The sequence below is a fragment of the Panthera pardus genome, unplaced genomic scaffold (genome assembly GCF_024362965.1).
Source record: "Panthera pardus isolate Hobbes unplaced genomic scaffold, ASM2436296v1 HiC_scaffold_21, whole genome shotgun sequence".
NCBI lineage: Eukaryota > Metazoa > Chordata > Mammalia > Carnivora > Felidae > Panthera > Panthera pardus.
In genome coordinates this window covers 52,007,902-52,025,614 of record NW_026526777.1, presented here as the reverse complement: position 1 = coordinate 52,025,614, position 17,713 = coordinate 52,007,902, and the positions used below count along the sequence as shown (strand labels likewise).

The 17,713-nt window shown below is 41.0% G+C and overlaps 1 protein-coding gene across 1 annotated transcript; it reads left to right on the top strand.

The window, feature by feature from the left end:
• The first annotated feature begins 3,450 nt into the window (after window positions 1-3,450).
• CACYBP (calcyclin binding protein) lies at window positions 3,451-15,254 on the top strand. Its single transcript, XM_019425409.2, has 6 exons — window positions 3,451-3,678; window positions 8,476-8,695; window positions 11,937-12,033; window positions 12,269-12,368; window positions 13,775-13,872; window positions 14,677-15,254. Exons 1-6 carry the CDS (start codon window positions 3,658-3,660, stop codon window positions 14,831-14,833), a joined length of 693 nt encoding a protein of 230 aa, XP_019280954.1. The 5' UTR covers window positions 3,451-3,657; the 3' UTR covers window positions 14,834-15,254.
• The last annotated feature ends 2,459 nt before the right edge of the window (window positions 15,255-17,713 follow it).

Here is a 17,713-nt window from a genome sequence, read left to right as displayed (position 1 = left end):
TTAAAAAAAAAAGTTTACTTGAATGGAAAAGTTCAGGCTTTAGCATGGACTCACAAAATAAAAATCATAGTATTTAATAGAAATAAAAATAAAACAAAATGCAGATTACCAGGTCCATTACATTAATTCAAGCAAGTTTACTGCCTGTCTACTGTGCCAGTCTGTTTTTGTTTTTGTTTTTTGGTGCCAGTCTCTAAGTGCTAGAAATGAAGTGGACGAAAAGATACTGCCTCTGTGAAGCTTAAACCCTAGCAAAGAATTTTTCTCAACCTCAGAGAAAACTATTGACATTTTGGGCCGAAGCGTTCTTTTTTTGGTGGGGGGAGGGGCTGTCCTCTGCATTGTAGGATATTTAGTAGCATCCCTGGCCTCTACGCACTAGATACTAGTAATATTTCCCCGGTTGTGACAACCAAAAAAGACATTCTCGAATGTATCGGAGGGAAGAAGTAAGCAAAATGCCCACAATCCCCCTCCCAAGAATGTTGTAGTAGGAAAAGACTAATATATGGCAGGTGGTAATAATTACCAAGAAGAAAAACAGGGTAAGAGGGTGGAGAGAAATAGGGCGATGAGGTTGGTAAAATGGTTTTTTGATATGTAAACTTGGCTAGCCTACACTCCCAGTGATTCAGTCAAACACTGTTGCTATGTAAAGTATTTTGCATAGTAATTTAATCAGTTTTGAGTAAGGGAGATTATCTGGGATAATCTGGGTGGGCCTAATTGAATCAGGGGGAAGGTCTTAACGCAGGGCTGAGACTTACTTGAGAGAAGAATGGAGTTCTTCCCGCCCCGATTTGTGTGGATGAAAGTTTCAACCCGTTTTCATGGGGCCTAGACTGCCCACAATCCCTTCCTGCTTGTCCAGCCTACAGACTTGGGACTTGCTTAGCCAGTTCCCACAATGCAGAAGTTAATTCCTTGTAATAAGTATCTGTCTCCTACTGATTCTGCTTCTCTGAAATCTAGTATCATCAAGAGGATCCCTGAGGTTACTTTTGAGAAACCTGAGTAAATGAAGAAATGATCTATGTGATGGTCTGGAGGAAAAGCATTCCAGAGAGCAAAGCACAAGAATACAGACTCTGAGGTGAGAGCAAACTCTGTGGATTTAAAATATCTTTAATGTTTATTTTTGAGAGAGAGAGCGTGAGCAGGGGAGGAGCAGAGAGAAAGAGGGAGACGCAGCAAACTCTGGATTTAAACCACGGAGATCGGGGAGCGGTGAAGAGAAGAGTTCTGGAAGATAAGACATGATATGCTACTTAGGTGAGATAAGATCATGCCGCACACGCTAGGTCGTGGCAAAGAGTTTGCATTTATTCTCAGCCTAACAGCAAGCTATTGGAGGCTGTTAAGCAAAGGAATATAATAACATGAAAACATTACTCTGGCTGCTGTGGAAAACTACAAAGGCACAGTGAGGAGAGAAAACAGTTACGATGCTAAAACTCCGGATAAAGTAACTACGGCCTGGTCTTCAGTGGTAGCAGTGGAGATTGTCGGCAGTGTTTTGATTATCAACACACTTTGTAGGTAGGGCCAGTAAGTCTTGCTACAGCACAGAGGGTAGGACTTGAGGTTGAAGACTCGAGTAGAAATGCCACGGCCGGAGCAATGAAGAGTCTGAGGTGAGCATTCGCAGAGCTGGAGAATAACTGGAGACACTGAGGGGGTGTGAGGAGGCTCCGGAGGCTTTTGTGTTTTTTGAAGAGTTGAATTTGATGTACTTCTCAGACATCTAAGCACAAGCAGAGTCCAGAGGAGAGGTGTTGCGGATTTGGGAGTCAGGGGATAATAGATGGCATCGAAAATCTTGTAACTTTAGGATATCTGGGGGTGGGGAGAGTTGCCCTAGGTGCATCAAGCAAACTGGGAAATCACTGCATTAGGCCAAGCTTTCATGGAGGGCAATGGGCTATTTGTTCCTAATTTAAGTATACATAATTCCAGGCTTTGGGCCGGACACTTTTTTAAGAAAACAGGAATTAACATACAATACAACGCACAGATCTTTAGAGTTCATTCTATCAATTTTGACAATTGTGTGTATCAGCATAACATTTCATCTTTTCGGGAAAATTCCCTCCTGGGCCTACTTATAAATGTAACTCTCAGCTAAGTATAACACACACAAGAAAACTACACTTAAGTTTACAGCTCCATGAAATTTCCACAAAGTGAACACACCTCTGACCAACATCCAAATCAAGAAACCGAACTGTAACTGAAACTAAAAGCCTCCTCGTGGCCGTTTTCGGTCATTGTCCCCCATCCAAATAAAGACTGTCCTGATTTTTACACCACAGCCGATTAGTTTTACTGGTTTTAGACCTCATTTAAATAAAACCAAACGACATGAACTCTTGTATGTCTGGCTTCTTTCCCTTAACGTCAGGTTTGTGAGATTCACGCGTGTTGTGAGTAGCTGCAGTTCGTGTATTTTTGCGCTGTACTCCCGAATCTTCTCTACGACAATGATCAGCCTGCACTTTTCTAGTAGCTTTTTGGCTTCTCAGACTTGCTGATTCTAATGGCTACCTTGGGCGATATATAAAGCTGTGAGGGTTTTGACTTCCCAGAGGTTACTGTTTGTTCCCAACCGTGTTGCAACGATTTAAGGCTGCCAAAGGCTAAAATAATCTGAAAAGAGGAACATGATGTAATCCCAGCCTACATTTTCTCTGGTCCACAGGCTCAGTTAAATCGAATCCCAACCCTGAGGTAGAACTAGAGGGTTGCAGAATGGTCGGTGAAGGTGCCGAAAGTACCAGAAAAGTGCTTCGTCAACGTAAAAAAGCGGGGCCACAATTGTCGCATCAGCCGCTTTAACTCTCGGGCCGCTCGAGTGGGCCCCGTCACGTGGCCAGCGCGACCCCACCTCCCAAGGCGCTCGGTGATGACGCCACCATATCGTAGATGCTAAATCGTGGTGACGTATTCAGAACGCCAGAACCCACTGAAAACCGAACTATTCCTTCAGGATCCTCTACGTTAACCGTCTTCATCCTTCCCCTTTTTAACATAAAAAACCTGCCCCTTCTCCCCCTGTTTTTGTCCTTTTTTCGAAGAGGCTCACAAATTAGCTTTAGATAAGATGGCTGCCTACCGAACCCAGTGTCCTAGAGGTGACGGAGTCAGCCGACTCTCTAATCAACTTCCGACTTGGAGCCGGAAAACCCATACGTTATTTCCGGGGTTGAGTGAAGGTAGGCCGAGACAGCGGTTCTGAACTGCGACTGCGCAGCCGGGACTCGCGACGTCAAAGTATAATACGTACAGTTTCCCGGGCTGGGAGGAAGAGGCGTTACTTTTCGCGAGCTCTTGGTGGATTCGCGAGAGTTGAGCGTTACTAGGAGGCTCGGGGGGCGGGGCGGGGCTAGGCTGGGCGGGGCGGGGCTGAGCGAGGTGAGCGGCGCGCGCGCGCGCGGGGGGGGGGGCGAGGGGGTGCGGCGACGGCGGGCTCGCGAAGGTTCCAGAGGCGCCGCGTGCGGGAGGCGGGCTGGGTGTCGCGCCGGGTCGAGTGTGCGCACGGGCTGCGAGCGCTGCTCCTTGTGCGGGTGGGGCCTGCGTCCGGGTGAGCGGGTTCGGTGGTGTTTCCTGTTCTCTGCTCTGCGCGGCTGCAGCTCGGGCCTTGCCTGACCCAGCCTGACCATGGCTTCAGCTTTGGAAGAGGTAAGGGTCTGGCCTCATCGTCCTCACTCGGTCGTGCGGGGCTTTCACCGCTGTCTCCCGGCACTCGCCCCCCACCCCCTTCACGCCCTGTTTCCCGTGATAAGGTGCTCGGTGGTCGCCTCTCCGGTCCCCGAGCTTCGCCTCGGCCGCCCACCCGCCCACCTGCAGCGGCCCCTGCCGGCTTCCGGCCTCCGCTGCCCGGGGAAAGTTGCCGATCGACGTCCGCCGCTCAGCCCCGGCCCGAGCCGGTGGCTGGGGGCGCGGGGCTGTGTCGCGGTCCCCGGCTGCAGGTAGTGCCCGCGGTGGACCTGGGTGAGCTGGTCACCTTCACGTTTTCCTCCGGCTCCGTCTGCCCCTTCTATACTAGCCCGAGGACGTGAAGCTTCCTTAAATTAGTGCTGATTGCAGAAACCGAGGGTCATTTCACCGTATAAGTGGTTGGAAGGTGAGAAGCCTTTGCTCCCGGCACTTGGATTCTCGTCCTGTTTTCTCTCCGCATATGAGTAGCTGTGTTACTTTGGGCAAATAACTGTGCTGTTCGGTGCCACATTTTAGTATCCAAAATGTTTCAGACCGTGCTTGGCAAAATTTAGTTGTGACTGGCGGGGGTTGGGGGGCGGATAGCCTTTTTCTCTCGAAAGCTCTATAAACTCTGAACGGGGGCGGGTTAACTTTTTTGAAGACTTAGTTTGCACAGTTGCAAAATGGGAATCATAATACTTACATTGCGCTTTTCTTGGCCTAAGTAGGATGTCACTGCATGTTACTGTTATTTACAGAAAAGTGTTGACTATTAACGAGATTTGTTTTCTGGAAATCTTTTCCTCAATACGAACAAGTCTGAAAAATCCCAGACTTGACTTGGAAGTCTAAGAATCTGCTTTAAATGAAGAAAAAGAGTGTGTGTGTGTGTGGGGGGGGGGGTCTGAATACCTTGCCCCAGGTTTATGGTATGTGTTAGGCCTTGGGTTTCCTTCCATGTGTCCTGAGGAAACCATCTCTACGGTGACTTTACAGTCACACACATGGATAACTCAGTATTAATCCTTTTCAAAATAAGGAATTTTTCTCAGTTGAGGTACTTAAAAATACACACTTAGGGGCACTTCTGGGATAGTTTTTGTTTGATATAAAATTCACTGTTTTAACTATTTTAAAGTATTGGCTATTTAAAAAAAATTTTTTTTTAATGTTTATTTATCTTAAGGCAAGCAGAGGAGGGGCAGAGAGAGGAGGGACAGAGGACCGGAAGTGGGCTCTGCTTAGAGCAGAGAGCCTGATGCTGAACATAAACTTAGGAACTGGGAGATCACATCCTGAGCATCCCGAAGTGGGATGCTTAACTGACTGAGACACCCACCGCTGGTCTAATGGTTTTTAGGATAAATATTCAGTGTCACACAACTGTCACTGCTCTATAATTCCACATTTTCATCACTCCCCCCAAAAACCTATTAAGTGTCTGTTAAGCAGTCACTTCCTACTTCCCCTCCCTCCAGCAGCCACTAATTACACTGTCACTATGGATTTGCCCACTCCGGACATTTCTTATAAGTAGAGTCTTACAGTATGTGGCCTTTTACTTTTGGCTTTTTTCATTGATCATAATCTCTAGTTCATCCGAAGTGTGGCATGTGCTCCTTTTGATGGCCAAATAATATTCCATTATGTGGATATACCACATTTGTTTCTCTGTTTATCAGTTGACAGACATTTGAATGATTTTCGGCTATTCTGAACTGTGCCGCAGTGAATACTGTGTACGACTTTTTATGAGGACGTGTATTTTCCATTCTGTGAGGTATACACCTAAAAGTGGAATTGTAGGAGCACGTGAACTCTTTTCAAAGTGGCTGCACCGCTTGACCTTCACACAAGAGGTGTATGAAGGTTCCAATTTCTGTCCACCCTTTTAAGGCTTGTTGTTTTCAGGGGTTTTTGTTGTTGAAGTTAGCCTTCCTAGTGGGTGTGAAATGGCATCCTATTGTGATTTTGATGTGCATTTTCTTAATGACTAAGGATGTTGAACATCTTTTATCATGTGGTTGGTGGCTGTGTTCAAGTCCTTTTGTTTTGAGGCACTTTGGTTTTAATGCTCCCTGGTGAAGAATTTGGAAATACTTAAAGCTTGAATGTGTTTAAGGGTGGGGATAAAAGGGGTATGGGATTTTGCATAAAGAAAACAAATGAATGCCTCCTAAATTACTTCTTAAACCTTGTGGGTAGGAAAAGTACCAAAGGGATCAACTTTACTGGTTTCAGGTTTGCAAGTAGAAGAACTGAGGAATTACCTAAAACAGGCCTTCTGTGAGTTGCTTCAGACTTACAGTGGATACCTTCCTTTTGTAGTAGGTGAGCGCCAAAATTGGCTGTAATGAGGCCTGAGAATTCCTTGCTTAATTCTCAGAGTTCTTTCCTAAGTGTTCTAGAAACAATTCCTGTACAGTCAAGAAATAAAACATTTTGTTTAGACTTGATATATTTTCTGTTTGTTTTTGTTGTTAACTGAATCCTTACTTGGGAACAAATATACTAATTTTACATTTCAAAAATTTTGTCATACTGGTATTAGAATCAATGTGAATTTTTTAGACCACCATGATAAATTATTGCTTTGAATTAAAGCATCTTGCTTCTGTGCTCAATAGATGAAATTGCAGGGTTTGTTGTCTTAGTAATAGGACTTTTGGGGGTGGGAAGAGTAGATAAGGACAGGAGACTGGCCACAGTTGGACTTTTTGTATACCATCTTAGTAGTTACAGAGAAGTAAAAGGAGGGGCATCTGAGTTAAATGAGATAATGTAAGACCGGGAAAGCATTTGAATTTGTTACTACATTTTGTAAGACTTAAGAAACAAGACTTTAAATATGATATTTATAGATATATAGATATATGATATCTATATATATATATGATATCTACCTATATATATATATAGATATATATAGATACACACACCCACACACACAATGGAGTATTACTTGGCAATCAAAAAGAATGAAATCTTGCCATTTGCAACTATGTGGATGGAATTGGAGGGTAGTATAGTAAGTGAAATTAAAGACCAATATCATGACTTCACTCATATGAATGAGGACTTTAAGATACAAAACAGGTGAACATAAGGGACAAAACATAAGAGACTCTTAAATACAGAGAAACAGAGGGTTGCTGGAGGGGTTGTGAGAGGGGGGATAGGCTAAAAGGGTAAGGGGCATTAAGGAATCTACTCCTGAAATCATTGTTGTACCATATGCTAACTAACTTGGATGTAATTAAAAATAAATAATAATACAAATAAACAAGACCATAACACTCTACTTTGGACATTATACTAAGTTATAAAGCATTTGAAGATTTTTATATTGAGGGTTTTTTTTTAATGTTTATTTTTGAGAGAGACCTTGCATGCCCCTGTGCTTGGGGAAGGGGCAGAGAGAGAGGGAGACAGAATACCAACCAGGCTCAGCGCTAACAGTTCGATGCAGGGGCTTGAACTCATGAACCTCAAGATCATGAGCTAACTGGAAATCAAGAGTCAGACACTCAACCCACTGATCCACCCAGGCGCTCCTATACTAAGGTGGTTTTTTTTGTTTTTTTTAATAAGAACTCAGCTAGAGTCAAGTTGTTATTAATCAAGCCAGAATGTAAAATTATTTTAAGAAAAACCCTTGTTTGTAAGGATATTATGCATTTGCAGTACATCAGAGGATAATTGGGGAAAAGGTTTTAAGCTGATTAATTATCTTTCACTCTTCATAAAATGTTGGCCCATTCTGCAGAAAGTAGAAATAGACACTGGCAGGCAGTGTATTCACATGAGGAGAGAAGAACAAACAGGTGGGTTTTTTAGTGCACCAGGAGTATGTCACACTTTGGATTGTTCAGCTAAGTTTGTCTCCTGTGCGGTGCAGCCAAGACCCAGACTTTGGACTGCAGCATTACCCCTGAGATTCAGAATGACACTTTCTCCCCCGCCCCCCCCCTTTTTTTTAAATAAATTTTTCTTTAATGTTTACTTTTGAAAGAGAGAGACAGTGTGAGCGTGGGAGGGGCAGAGAGAGAGAGAGGGAGACAATCTGAAGTGGGCTCCAGGCTCTGAGGTATCAGCACAGAGCCCAACGCGGGGCTCGAACTCACAAGCTGAGAGATCATGACCAGATCTGAGTTGGACGCTTAACCGAATGAGCCACCCAGGCGCCCCAAGACATTTTCTTAAAAGCAAAAATAGGTCTTTATTTTTTTATTTCGTCTTAAAAATGCAAACTTATTGATGTGTAACATTTGGGGTAGGAGTCTGAGGAACAATCACAGAAAGACTACTTCAGTAAAGTTACCATAGCATTTTACCCTGTTCATCATGTATTTGCTCATCTTTTGAAAGATTTTTAAAATTCCTAATATCTGATGACTAGGAAGAGATGTTAAAAGGAAATCCATGAATTAGCTTCTTTTTTTTAAAGATTTATTCATCCAGCTTTATGAATCACAGAAATATCTTGTAAGTAAAATGTTCTAAAACAAAGGCAGATAACATCTACCAGAGTGAAAAATTTAGGCTTAATTAACTCTTGATACATTAATATTAAATTTTCCTTAAAAAAAACCAGGAAGCTTTAGTTATTTACAGTTCTATAGGCTGGAGAAAAGAATCTCAGGTTGTAACCAACCCTAGAAAATTCAAATGAGCCTCTTAATACTTAGCTCTTCAGTAAATTGAAATGACCAGTGGGCATAATATCCAGCTATTACCTTTTCTATCATAGCTAACTTACCTTCTGTTTTAACACAGCTACAGAAAGATCTAGAAGAGGTGAAGGTGCTCCTGGAAAAGGCCACTAGAAAAAGAGTACGTGATGCCCTTACGACTGAAAAATCCAAGATCGAGACTGAAATCAAGAACAAGGTGCAGCAGAAATCACAGAGAAAAGCAGAACTTGTTGACAGTGAAAAGCCAGCTGCTGTGGTTGCTCCCATTACAACGGGATACACCGTGAAAATCAGTAATTACGGTATGACTCACTACCCTACATCCAGCTCTTTCTGCCTTCCAGTAACTTACTCCTGAGTAGTGACCCACTAACAAACTCAATTTTTAAAACAATCTCAGTGTTTGCTTTTGGTGGTTTGAAAGAGAAGACCCATCGATGAAGAAAGGAAAGAATACATTCTAGAAGCTTCTAACAAGAGAGCAAAATGATTTAGTACAATGAGTAGCAACAAAAATGAACCTATTCTGAAATATGTTCAGCATATGAGGAACACAGATTGTTTTGCTTTAATCATGTTTTGCATTATATTTTGCCAAACAACCACCAGTATTATCTGAGGAAGGGAATCTAGTTATATTCGAGAAACATCTTTGAGCGCCTAATATGTGCCACTATTGTGCTTGGGCTCGTGGCAACAACAGTGACCAAGACCCGATCCTCGCTCATGGTGTGGTTAGAACACAGACCTACAACTAACACTGGATCATGTACTAATGCTGTTTTCCCTCAGTAGGTTGTTTGCAACAATGCAATTTCGGTGTGAGGAGCTTTCATGAGGGGAGGGATGGTCATTTTTCTTTGTGCTCACAACATCTAGCATGTAGCAGTCACTTCCCGTTTGCTTAAATGAATAGAGATTTGGGAAGTTCTGTGGGAGTACAGCTGATGTAATCTGAAGGAGGTAAGGAATGGAGAATTACAAGAGATACTTGAGTTTGGAGGGCAAGTTTGGCAAGTGTGAGGAAAGGAAGGGGATCGCATGAGCAGAGGACACGCCTGGGGAGGTGAAAGGCAGTGTTTTCTGTATTGTCCTAATGAAAAGCAGTGTGTCCTGCTTCAGAGACGAACTGTGGTACAATAAGGAGATAATGCTGTGTACTTACTCGACCATAGGAAACTGGTCTGAGGTTGTAGGATTATGGCATGCATCCAGGAACCTAGATTTGCGTTCAGGGATGGACTGAATGCATGGGAAGAAACTGGACGAGGTTCTGCAGAACTCTCTCTAGGACATCTTTTTTGATGACCGGTACATTTCTGTTGTATAGGACTAAGCAAGGGACAGTCTGGGATATATGTATTTAATCTATATATACGATAAATACATATATGTTTTTAGAATATACTTTCTACGTGAAGTTAATATGTATTTTGTGTTGGCCATTCATCTAGGTTAGAGAATAATACGAATAGTTTGATAACGTATGCCTCAGTGGCATTTAGTAGATCTTGATTAGTGAAATTGTATTTGGATGAATTGGACTCTGAATTCTACTTTGTCAGGGAAGGGAATTAAGGAAACTATGATTGACTTTTAACTGCTTAGAGAAGTAGAAAGGATTATGAAATTAGATGGTGCTGATGTTTAGCCATCCAGTTTAGTAGAGAATTATTGATATTTAGGTATAGGAGAAAAATTCCACAAAAAGAAAATGAGCTGGGTGTTTTGTTTTGTTGGGGGGGGGGGGGTGCTTAATTTTTTGAGTGTAGTTGGCCCATAGTGATACATAGCATAGTGATTCAGTATCTCTGTGTTATGCTGTATGTAGCTGCCATCTGGCACCATCTGGCACTATTACAGTATCATCTGCTATATTCCCCCTGCCATATTTTTTATTCCCCCCGACTTAATTCATTCCATAACTGGAAGCCTCTGTCTCCCACTCCCCTTCACCACTGTACTGTGCCTGTGGTGGTTCCCGGCAGCCATTGGTGTGTTCTCTGTATTTATGGGTCTGTTTCTGCTTTTGTTTGGTGTTTTAGATTCCACATATAAATGAAATCAGAGTATTTGTTTTTCTTTCTCTGACTTCATTTAGCATAATACTCTTCCAGTCCTTCCATATTGTTGCAGATGGCAAGATCTTTCTTATGGCTGAGTAATATTCCACATGTGTATCCTATATACCACATCTTTATCCATTCATCTTTTGATGGACACTTAAGTTGCTTCCCTATCTTGGCTAGTATAAATAATGCTGCAATAAACATAGGGTGCATATTTTTTCAGGTTAGTGTTTTCGTTTTCCACAAGTAAATACCCAGTAGTGGAATTACTGAATCATATGGTATTTCTATTTTTAATTTCCTGAGCAACCTCCATACTGTTTTCCACACTGGCTGTACCAGTTTGCATTCCCACCCAGCAGTGCACAGGGTTTTCTTTTTCTCCGTATCCTCACCCACGCTTGTTATTTCTTGTTTTTGTTTTTAATTCTAGCCATTTTGACAGGTGTAAGGTGATAATCTCATTGTAGCTTTGATTTGGTATTTCCCTGATGATTATTGAGCATCTTTTTATGTGTCGGTCATCTGTAGGTCTTTGGGAGAATGTCTGTTCAGGTCCTCTGCCCATTTTTTTTTCATTGGATTGGTGGGGGGGGGCAGGGGTTGGTATTGAGTTGTATATAAGTTCTTCCTATATTTTGAATATCTAACCCCTTATTTGCAAGTATTGAATTTGCAAACTCAATAGGTTGCCTTTTCATTTTGTTGATGATCCTTTTACGTGCAGAAGCTTTTTATTTTAATATAGTCTTAATAGTTTATTTTTTTTAATGTTTATTTTTGAAGGAGAGAGATAGAGTGTGAGTAGGGGAGGAGCAGAGAGATAGAGGGAGACACAGAATCTGAGGCAGGCTCCAGGCTCTGAGCCATCAGCACAGAACCTGATGCAGGACTCAAACCCATGAACTGTGAGATCATGACCGGAGCTGAAGTCGGATGCTCAACTGACTGAGCCACCCAGGCGCCCCTAGTCTTAAATAGTTTATTTTTGCTTTTGTTTCCCTTGCCGCAGGAGCCACATCTAGAAAAACGCTGCTATGGCCAGTATCAGAGACGTTATTGCCTATGTTCTCTTCTAGGAGTTCATGGTTTCATGTCTCACATTTTGGCCTTTGATCCATTTTGAGTTTATTTGTGTGTGTGTGGTGTTAGAAAAATGAGCGACTCTTAAAAGAATGTATTTAATGCTCATATTCCTTATTCTAAGGTATATTAAAAAAAAAACAACATATGGGCTTTGTGTTCAGTAAACCTGGATTTGAATCTCAGTTCTACCACTAGCTTTGCCTAACTTTGGGTAGATTGCTTAACTGTTATGAAGTTCAATTTCTCCATCTAGAAAATTCTTCTATTTTAATTTTTCCCCCCATGTTTCTATTACTAGAATTTAGTTTTCTCCAGTTTAAGGAGCCATTTGCATTTGCTGTTCTAGAGATACTGAGACTTTACTCATGTCCCTTTTTTTTGTTACTAGGATGGGATCAGTCAGATAAGTTTGTGAAAATCTACATTACCTTAACTGGAGTTCATCAAATCCCCACTGAGAATGTGCAGGTGCATTTCACAGAGAGGTGAGTTTTCACAATGGGGAAGGTAGTGATCATTAAGTCCGAGATTGCCTTATTACCAGTTCTTTTCTCTTGCAGTTTCTAAAACTGCTTAAATTTAGAATTGTCCTTTATACGTGTTTCAAAGAGGTTACTCTCACCAGGGGTGGCCAAATGCACATCCTGAAATAAAACTCATGTCTTTTTTCCACAAGAGCTGTAGAGCACAAAGCTTTATGTATTCACTGTTGTGTTGTAGGTCATTTGATCTCTTGGTAAAGAATCTAAATGGAAAGAGTTACTCCATGATTGTGAATAATCTCTTGAAACCCATCTCTGTGGAAGGCAGTTCAAAAAAAGTAAGTTTGCTCTTTTGTCATAATATTGTAAAACCTCATTAAATTGAACCTGGTTGATTTAGAATTGAGATGAGCTAGAATTAATTTATCCTCCATAACAGGGGTCAGCAAACTACAGCTTGATCCCTTTATCAGAACATGCCTGTGCTCACTTAGGTGTTGTCTGGGGCTGCATTTGTGCTATAACGAAACAAGGAGCTGCACCAGACCCTGAAATACTAACTGGCCATTTGTCAACTCCTGTTCTGTGGGAATAGATTCTTGGGTGCCTGGGCGGCTCAGTTAAGCATCTGACTTCGGCTCATGATCTTTGTTCTTGAGCTCGAACCCCACTTCAGGTGAGCCCTGTTTCTCTGCCCCCTCACTCATTTGCGCCCTCTCAAAAAAAAAAATTAAAGGGAATAATGCCATTAAAATCGGGAGAGGGAATAAACTATTAAAATTGGTTTAGAGTGAGAACTGACTTTTAATGCCAGTTTTTCCATTTACTAGTTGTGACTTTTTGGCAGCTCACTTTATCCTTCTGTGCCTCAGTTTCCTCATTTGTATGATGGCAGTGATTTGTTTTACACAGTTGAAATTATATACTAAAGTGAAATTATATAAAGTGCTTAAATAATGGTAGTTATTATTAGCATGATATGTAAAATTTCGAAACATAAAAGGACTTCAGCACTCAGCCTAACTGTAGTTAGTAAAAGCTGTAAAACAGTCTTTTAAACTATTATGCATACTTCTCACTAATTCAGATAATCTCTTTCCTACTTAATTTAAATAGGGTTTAATGCATCTGGTACATAGATGTGCCATTCTGCCATCTGTGTTTGCACAGTTATGTAGCAGGTTAAAGGTACTGTTAGAATGTAATTTATGAATTATCTTGTGTCTCACTGCTTCCTTCTTCATCCATTAATCCCATAATTGAATGCTCAAATAATCCTAGGAATTATATGGATCATTGTTGAAAGAGTATATTCTCTTGCTTTCTGCCTATCTCTGACCCCTCTAAGATAACTCTTTCAATCACCAAAATCTCAACCACTCTCTTTTTATCAGACACACTAAAATCATCCCATTTTACAGCCTTTCTCCTTGCAGTGCCCTTTCTTCCAGATCTTGGGCCACTGCTCAGATTTCAGCTCACAGAGGCCTTTCTTAATGAAGTTCCCCCTTGAAGCCCACTGACACCTTAGCTTGGTTTTTGTCTTTATATTTGAAGGTATTCCAATTTTACTCGTCTATGGTCTTTCTCTTCCATGAGTGTTTGGACTCTGGCCTATTTGTAAAAGTATTACACGTAAAACAGGTCTTACACGTAATAGTAACTTGATGAGTAAATGTTTTCCAAATATCCATGCTCTCTCCATGTGTTGTAAGTTGTACTTGTTTTCCTGCTTTTCTTCCAGGTTAAGACAGATACAGTTCTTATCTTATGTAGAAAGAAAGCAGAAAACACGAGGTGGGACTACCTGACTCAGGTTGAAAAAGAATGCAAAGAAAAAGAGTGAGTTTACTTTCATTTCTTTAAGAATTCTAATGTATTCTTTGCTGGGATTGTAGATTTTTAACACTTTGCTATGGTGGAGAAGAGCTGTAGTCTGCGATTTGACCATTTACCTCTTAATGTCCACTGAGTAACCCAATTATCCTCTATCTTTCAACTGTCAGAACCTACCAAAAGAGGGCACATGTCCAGCAAGCTGCTTTATACCCAGGGCTTTAGTTTTGATTGGCTATTTTGTACTGGTTCTTAACACTAAGCCAGTGGTATTCCTATATGGATACCAGGTCCTTTCTCAGAGATTACTTTTCATTAGTCTAAGAATTCCACACAAGTTTCTTACACGTAATTTAGTTTCATAGTCACTGGTGTAGAGTGAAAAAGTATTTTTATCCATTAATGACCATTCCAAAAAGTGTTCATTTAAAGATACTTCCATCCTAGGTCAAACTGTTACTCTGCTCTAAATATCCTGCAGTGGCCATGTCCTACACTGAGTTGCTTAGTCTTCCACATTCCTCTCACTCCTTCCCCGGTAGCCTGCGTGCACTTGGTTGGTTAGGGTTAGAAGCTATCTGAATTGATTTTAAATCGAGAACGAATTACCTGAGTACAGGACTATGTCTTTGTCTTACTGTTTCTTCAGAGCCAGTTATGTGATCTGGCACTTAATAAGTGAAGAAGATAATTTGCCCTGCTTGGACATTGGTTGAACTGGAGGCATTCATTATGTTAAGGACATAGCAGTAAATGGGATCATTTATATATATATATTTGTATTTCCATTATTTGTTTTCTTTTTAATAGGAAGCCCTCCTATGACACTGAAACAGATCCTAGTGAGGGACTGATGAATGTTCTAAAGAAAATTTATGAAGATGGAGATGATGATATGAAGCGAACCATTAATAAAGCCTGGGTGGAATCAAGAGAGAAGCAAGCCAAAGGAGACACAGAATTTTGAGACTTGAAAGTCATTTTGGGGACTGTGATGTGGAAATACTGATCTTTCCAATGAGGAAATGTTGGTGAGCTGCACAGATAAATTTGACAGATAACTACTTACATAGCCTTCTTCTAAGTAAAGGCAATGAATTCTCCCATTTCTACTGGAGGATTTATTTAAATATGCTTATTAAACACTTCCTCCAAAGATGGTTTCCTTAGTAATCTGGGCATTTCGTTCAAAAAAGGATAATATTGTATTCTTGTGTGAAATGTAAAAAAGCAAGTCTTGCCTAATGATAATGCCACATCGTGTGTATTTTTGTTCAGCTAAGAGGTAGAAAACAAAAGTTCTCGTTTGCCTATAAGTTTCTGACATCACCTCCCACCAATGTAAGAATAAGTAAAAATAAAACCTGGATTTTTGCATAAAATGCAAATTTGTACCTGTGTACTTCAAGGTTGTAGAATTATTTCTGTGAACAGCTTAATCTATATACACAACACATTACCATGCCCTAATAATCTAATCACAAATGTTTTTCTCTAAATATATTTAAGTTAAAGCTAAACCTAAATGATAAACATCTTTGTATAGTATTAGTGTTGCCATGTTGTAAGATGGCTTACAAAAGCAGTAACTATAAAGCAAAAATAAATGAAAACCCATCAATTGCTATGTTCACTCAAGCTGATTAGGATTTTGTTCAATGGAATAGTTCAATCTATCCAGGAGTGTGTCACAAAAGGCTTCAAAAAGGGAGGATTTGTTTTAGAATTACTCCCCCCTAGAAATAAGGAGTAAGAGCAAGATGCCCGTGACGTGTTTCCCAGTGCAGTTAGAGAAGAGAAAGCATACACATAGAGGAAAAAAATCCAAGAGGATTAACCAAAAGTATGATTAATAATCAGAATCTGGTAAAAGTGGTAGGGTAAATTTGGTAGGGTTTAAAATGTATTTCAGGGAAATGTCATTAAAGGAAAATTCCTTAAAGAAATTTTTGCCAGCTAATAGAGGAAACAATGATGGAATTTAGAAAATCACTATTGTAACATTAATGAAATGCAGACTAGGGTAAAAATCACCAATGAAATGTTAAAATCCTTAGGGGACAATGAATGCAGGGAGCAGGCTGCCCCCACCTGAACCATTGATCCATTAGCACTGAAAGCCGGACAAGATATGTGCCTTCTTTTTTGTTAATAGTGAATTTTTATTTCAGAAATAATACATTGTGGGTTTTTTTATTTTGAGAGAGTGCGTGAGTGGGATGGGACAGAGAGCGGGAGGGAGGAAGAGAATTCCCAAGCAGGCTCTGTGGGGCTCGATTCCACAAATCGTGAGAGCTGAAACCAAGAGTCACACACTCAACTGACTGAGCCACGCAGGCACTCCAGATATATGCCTTCTGATGTGACAGGAACTAGAACCCAGCACATTTGTGAAAATTCATCCCTTAAAAACCGAGCCTGAATCTTGCCAAGCCTCTGAATGTAACTGAGTTTTTAGGGACAGAGGACAAATCTAAAGGACACATGAAGCACACAGCCAGATACTGGCCACTGTACAGGACAAATGAGTGACATGAGGAAAACAGGAATGAGAGGCACAGCAACCAAATGAAATCTACAGATCATGCTCAGACCCAGGTTCAAACAAATGAAAAGAGGGTGTCCTATTCATGATCTACCAGAAATCCACAAATTTGATGTCCTAGTTACACTCTGATTAACACCACTTACTGGTTGGAATATTAGCTAGAGCATTCTAGTTGGTAAGTTGTAATAAAAACTTGGCAAATATGAATCCAAGGTTTGTGCTAATTCCCTCTCAAGGCTTCACCTCCACCAAAATTCCAGACTCTGGTATCCAGCTGCACAGCAGACTTGGAAAACACAGGCATCTCAAACAGCACAACTGAAACCTAAACTCACATACCTGGTTTCTTCCAAACCAATTCTTCTCTTCCTCTATTTTCTGTCTTGGTGTTGCCGTCTCCCATCCTTCTAGTCACCCTTACCAGGAACCTAGAGGCCCCTGTATCTAGTAAATATCATCAGTCTCTAAGTCTTGTCCAATTTTCTTTCCTAAATAAGACTTTTAAAACCTGTTCCTCTTGTCTCCTTTGCTAATGCCTGAACTCCCTTTGTCCAGGCCCTGGTTTTCCAGAACAATTACAACATTCTCCTGCCTTGGTTATCTTTTGCACGGAGCCTTTTCTCTCATGGCCTAGATCTACCACACGGTTGTCCCTTATCTGTAGAGCAAACTGATGAAGCCATTCCTCTGCTTAAAACTCCAATAGCCAGTATTTAAGTCTTACCTTCACATAATGTGACCTGTTCCATGACAGCCTTTGTCTTGGGTTTCTTATTCCTCATACAATGAAGTGGCTGCTTCCACTCTTCCTCTGCAAACATCTTGTGCCTTGCCTCTTAAGTTCAAATATCAGCTCCAGGAACACTCTCCCAATGGTACGCAGGGGCTTCCATACTACACCGTGGACAGTTTTATCACTGGGCTGGTCACTGTTGAGCTACTGAACAAAACAACCTTTTGCTATCTTTACTCATTTCTGTTACAGATAAACAAGAATACAGAAAATATATACTATTCCAACAAAACTTCTCCTCTTTGGATAGATTTTCAGGGGCTTAAAGAGACATTTTGTTCTGAAGGCCACTGAAGATGGAACAAGGAAATATTTAGTGCCTTTTGTTCAGCCATCACACAAAGCAGCCGAGCATTAGATCATCAAGAACATGGTCTCTACCTTCCGACATACCATTTCTCTAACAATGAGAAATGGTAAAGTGTTCTGCGCATGTCAGGGAAGTTCAACCCAAGATTACAAGTTGTCACAGATGAGCTACTTGTCCATGAGTTGCAATAACTGTT

What these genes read in the sequence shown, in the direction of transcription:
- CACYBP (XM_019425409.2), top strand. Translation starts at nt 3,658, where the DNA reads ATGGCTTCAGCTTTGGAAGAG. An exon ending in CGTGAAAATCAGTAATTACG is followed by an intron (nt 8,696 to 11,936) that starts GTATGACTCACT and finishes TTTTGTTACTAG; the next exon opens with GATGGGATCAGTCAGATAAG. An exon ending in AAAGAATGCAAAGAAAAAGA is followed by an intron (nt 13,873 to 14,676) that starts GTGAGTTTACTT and finishes TCTTTTTAATAG; the next exon opens with GAAGCCCTCCTATGACACTG.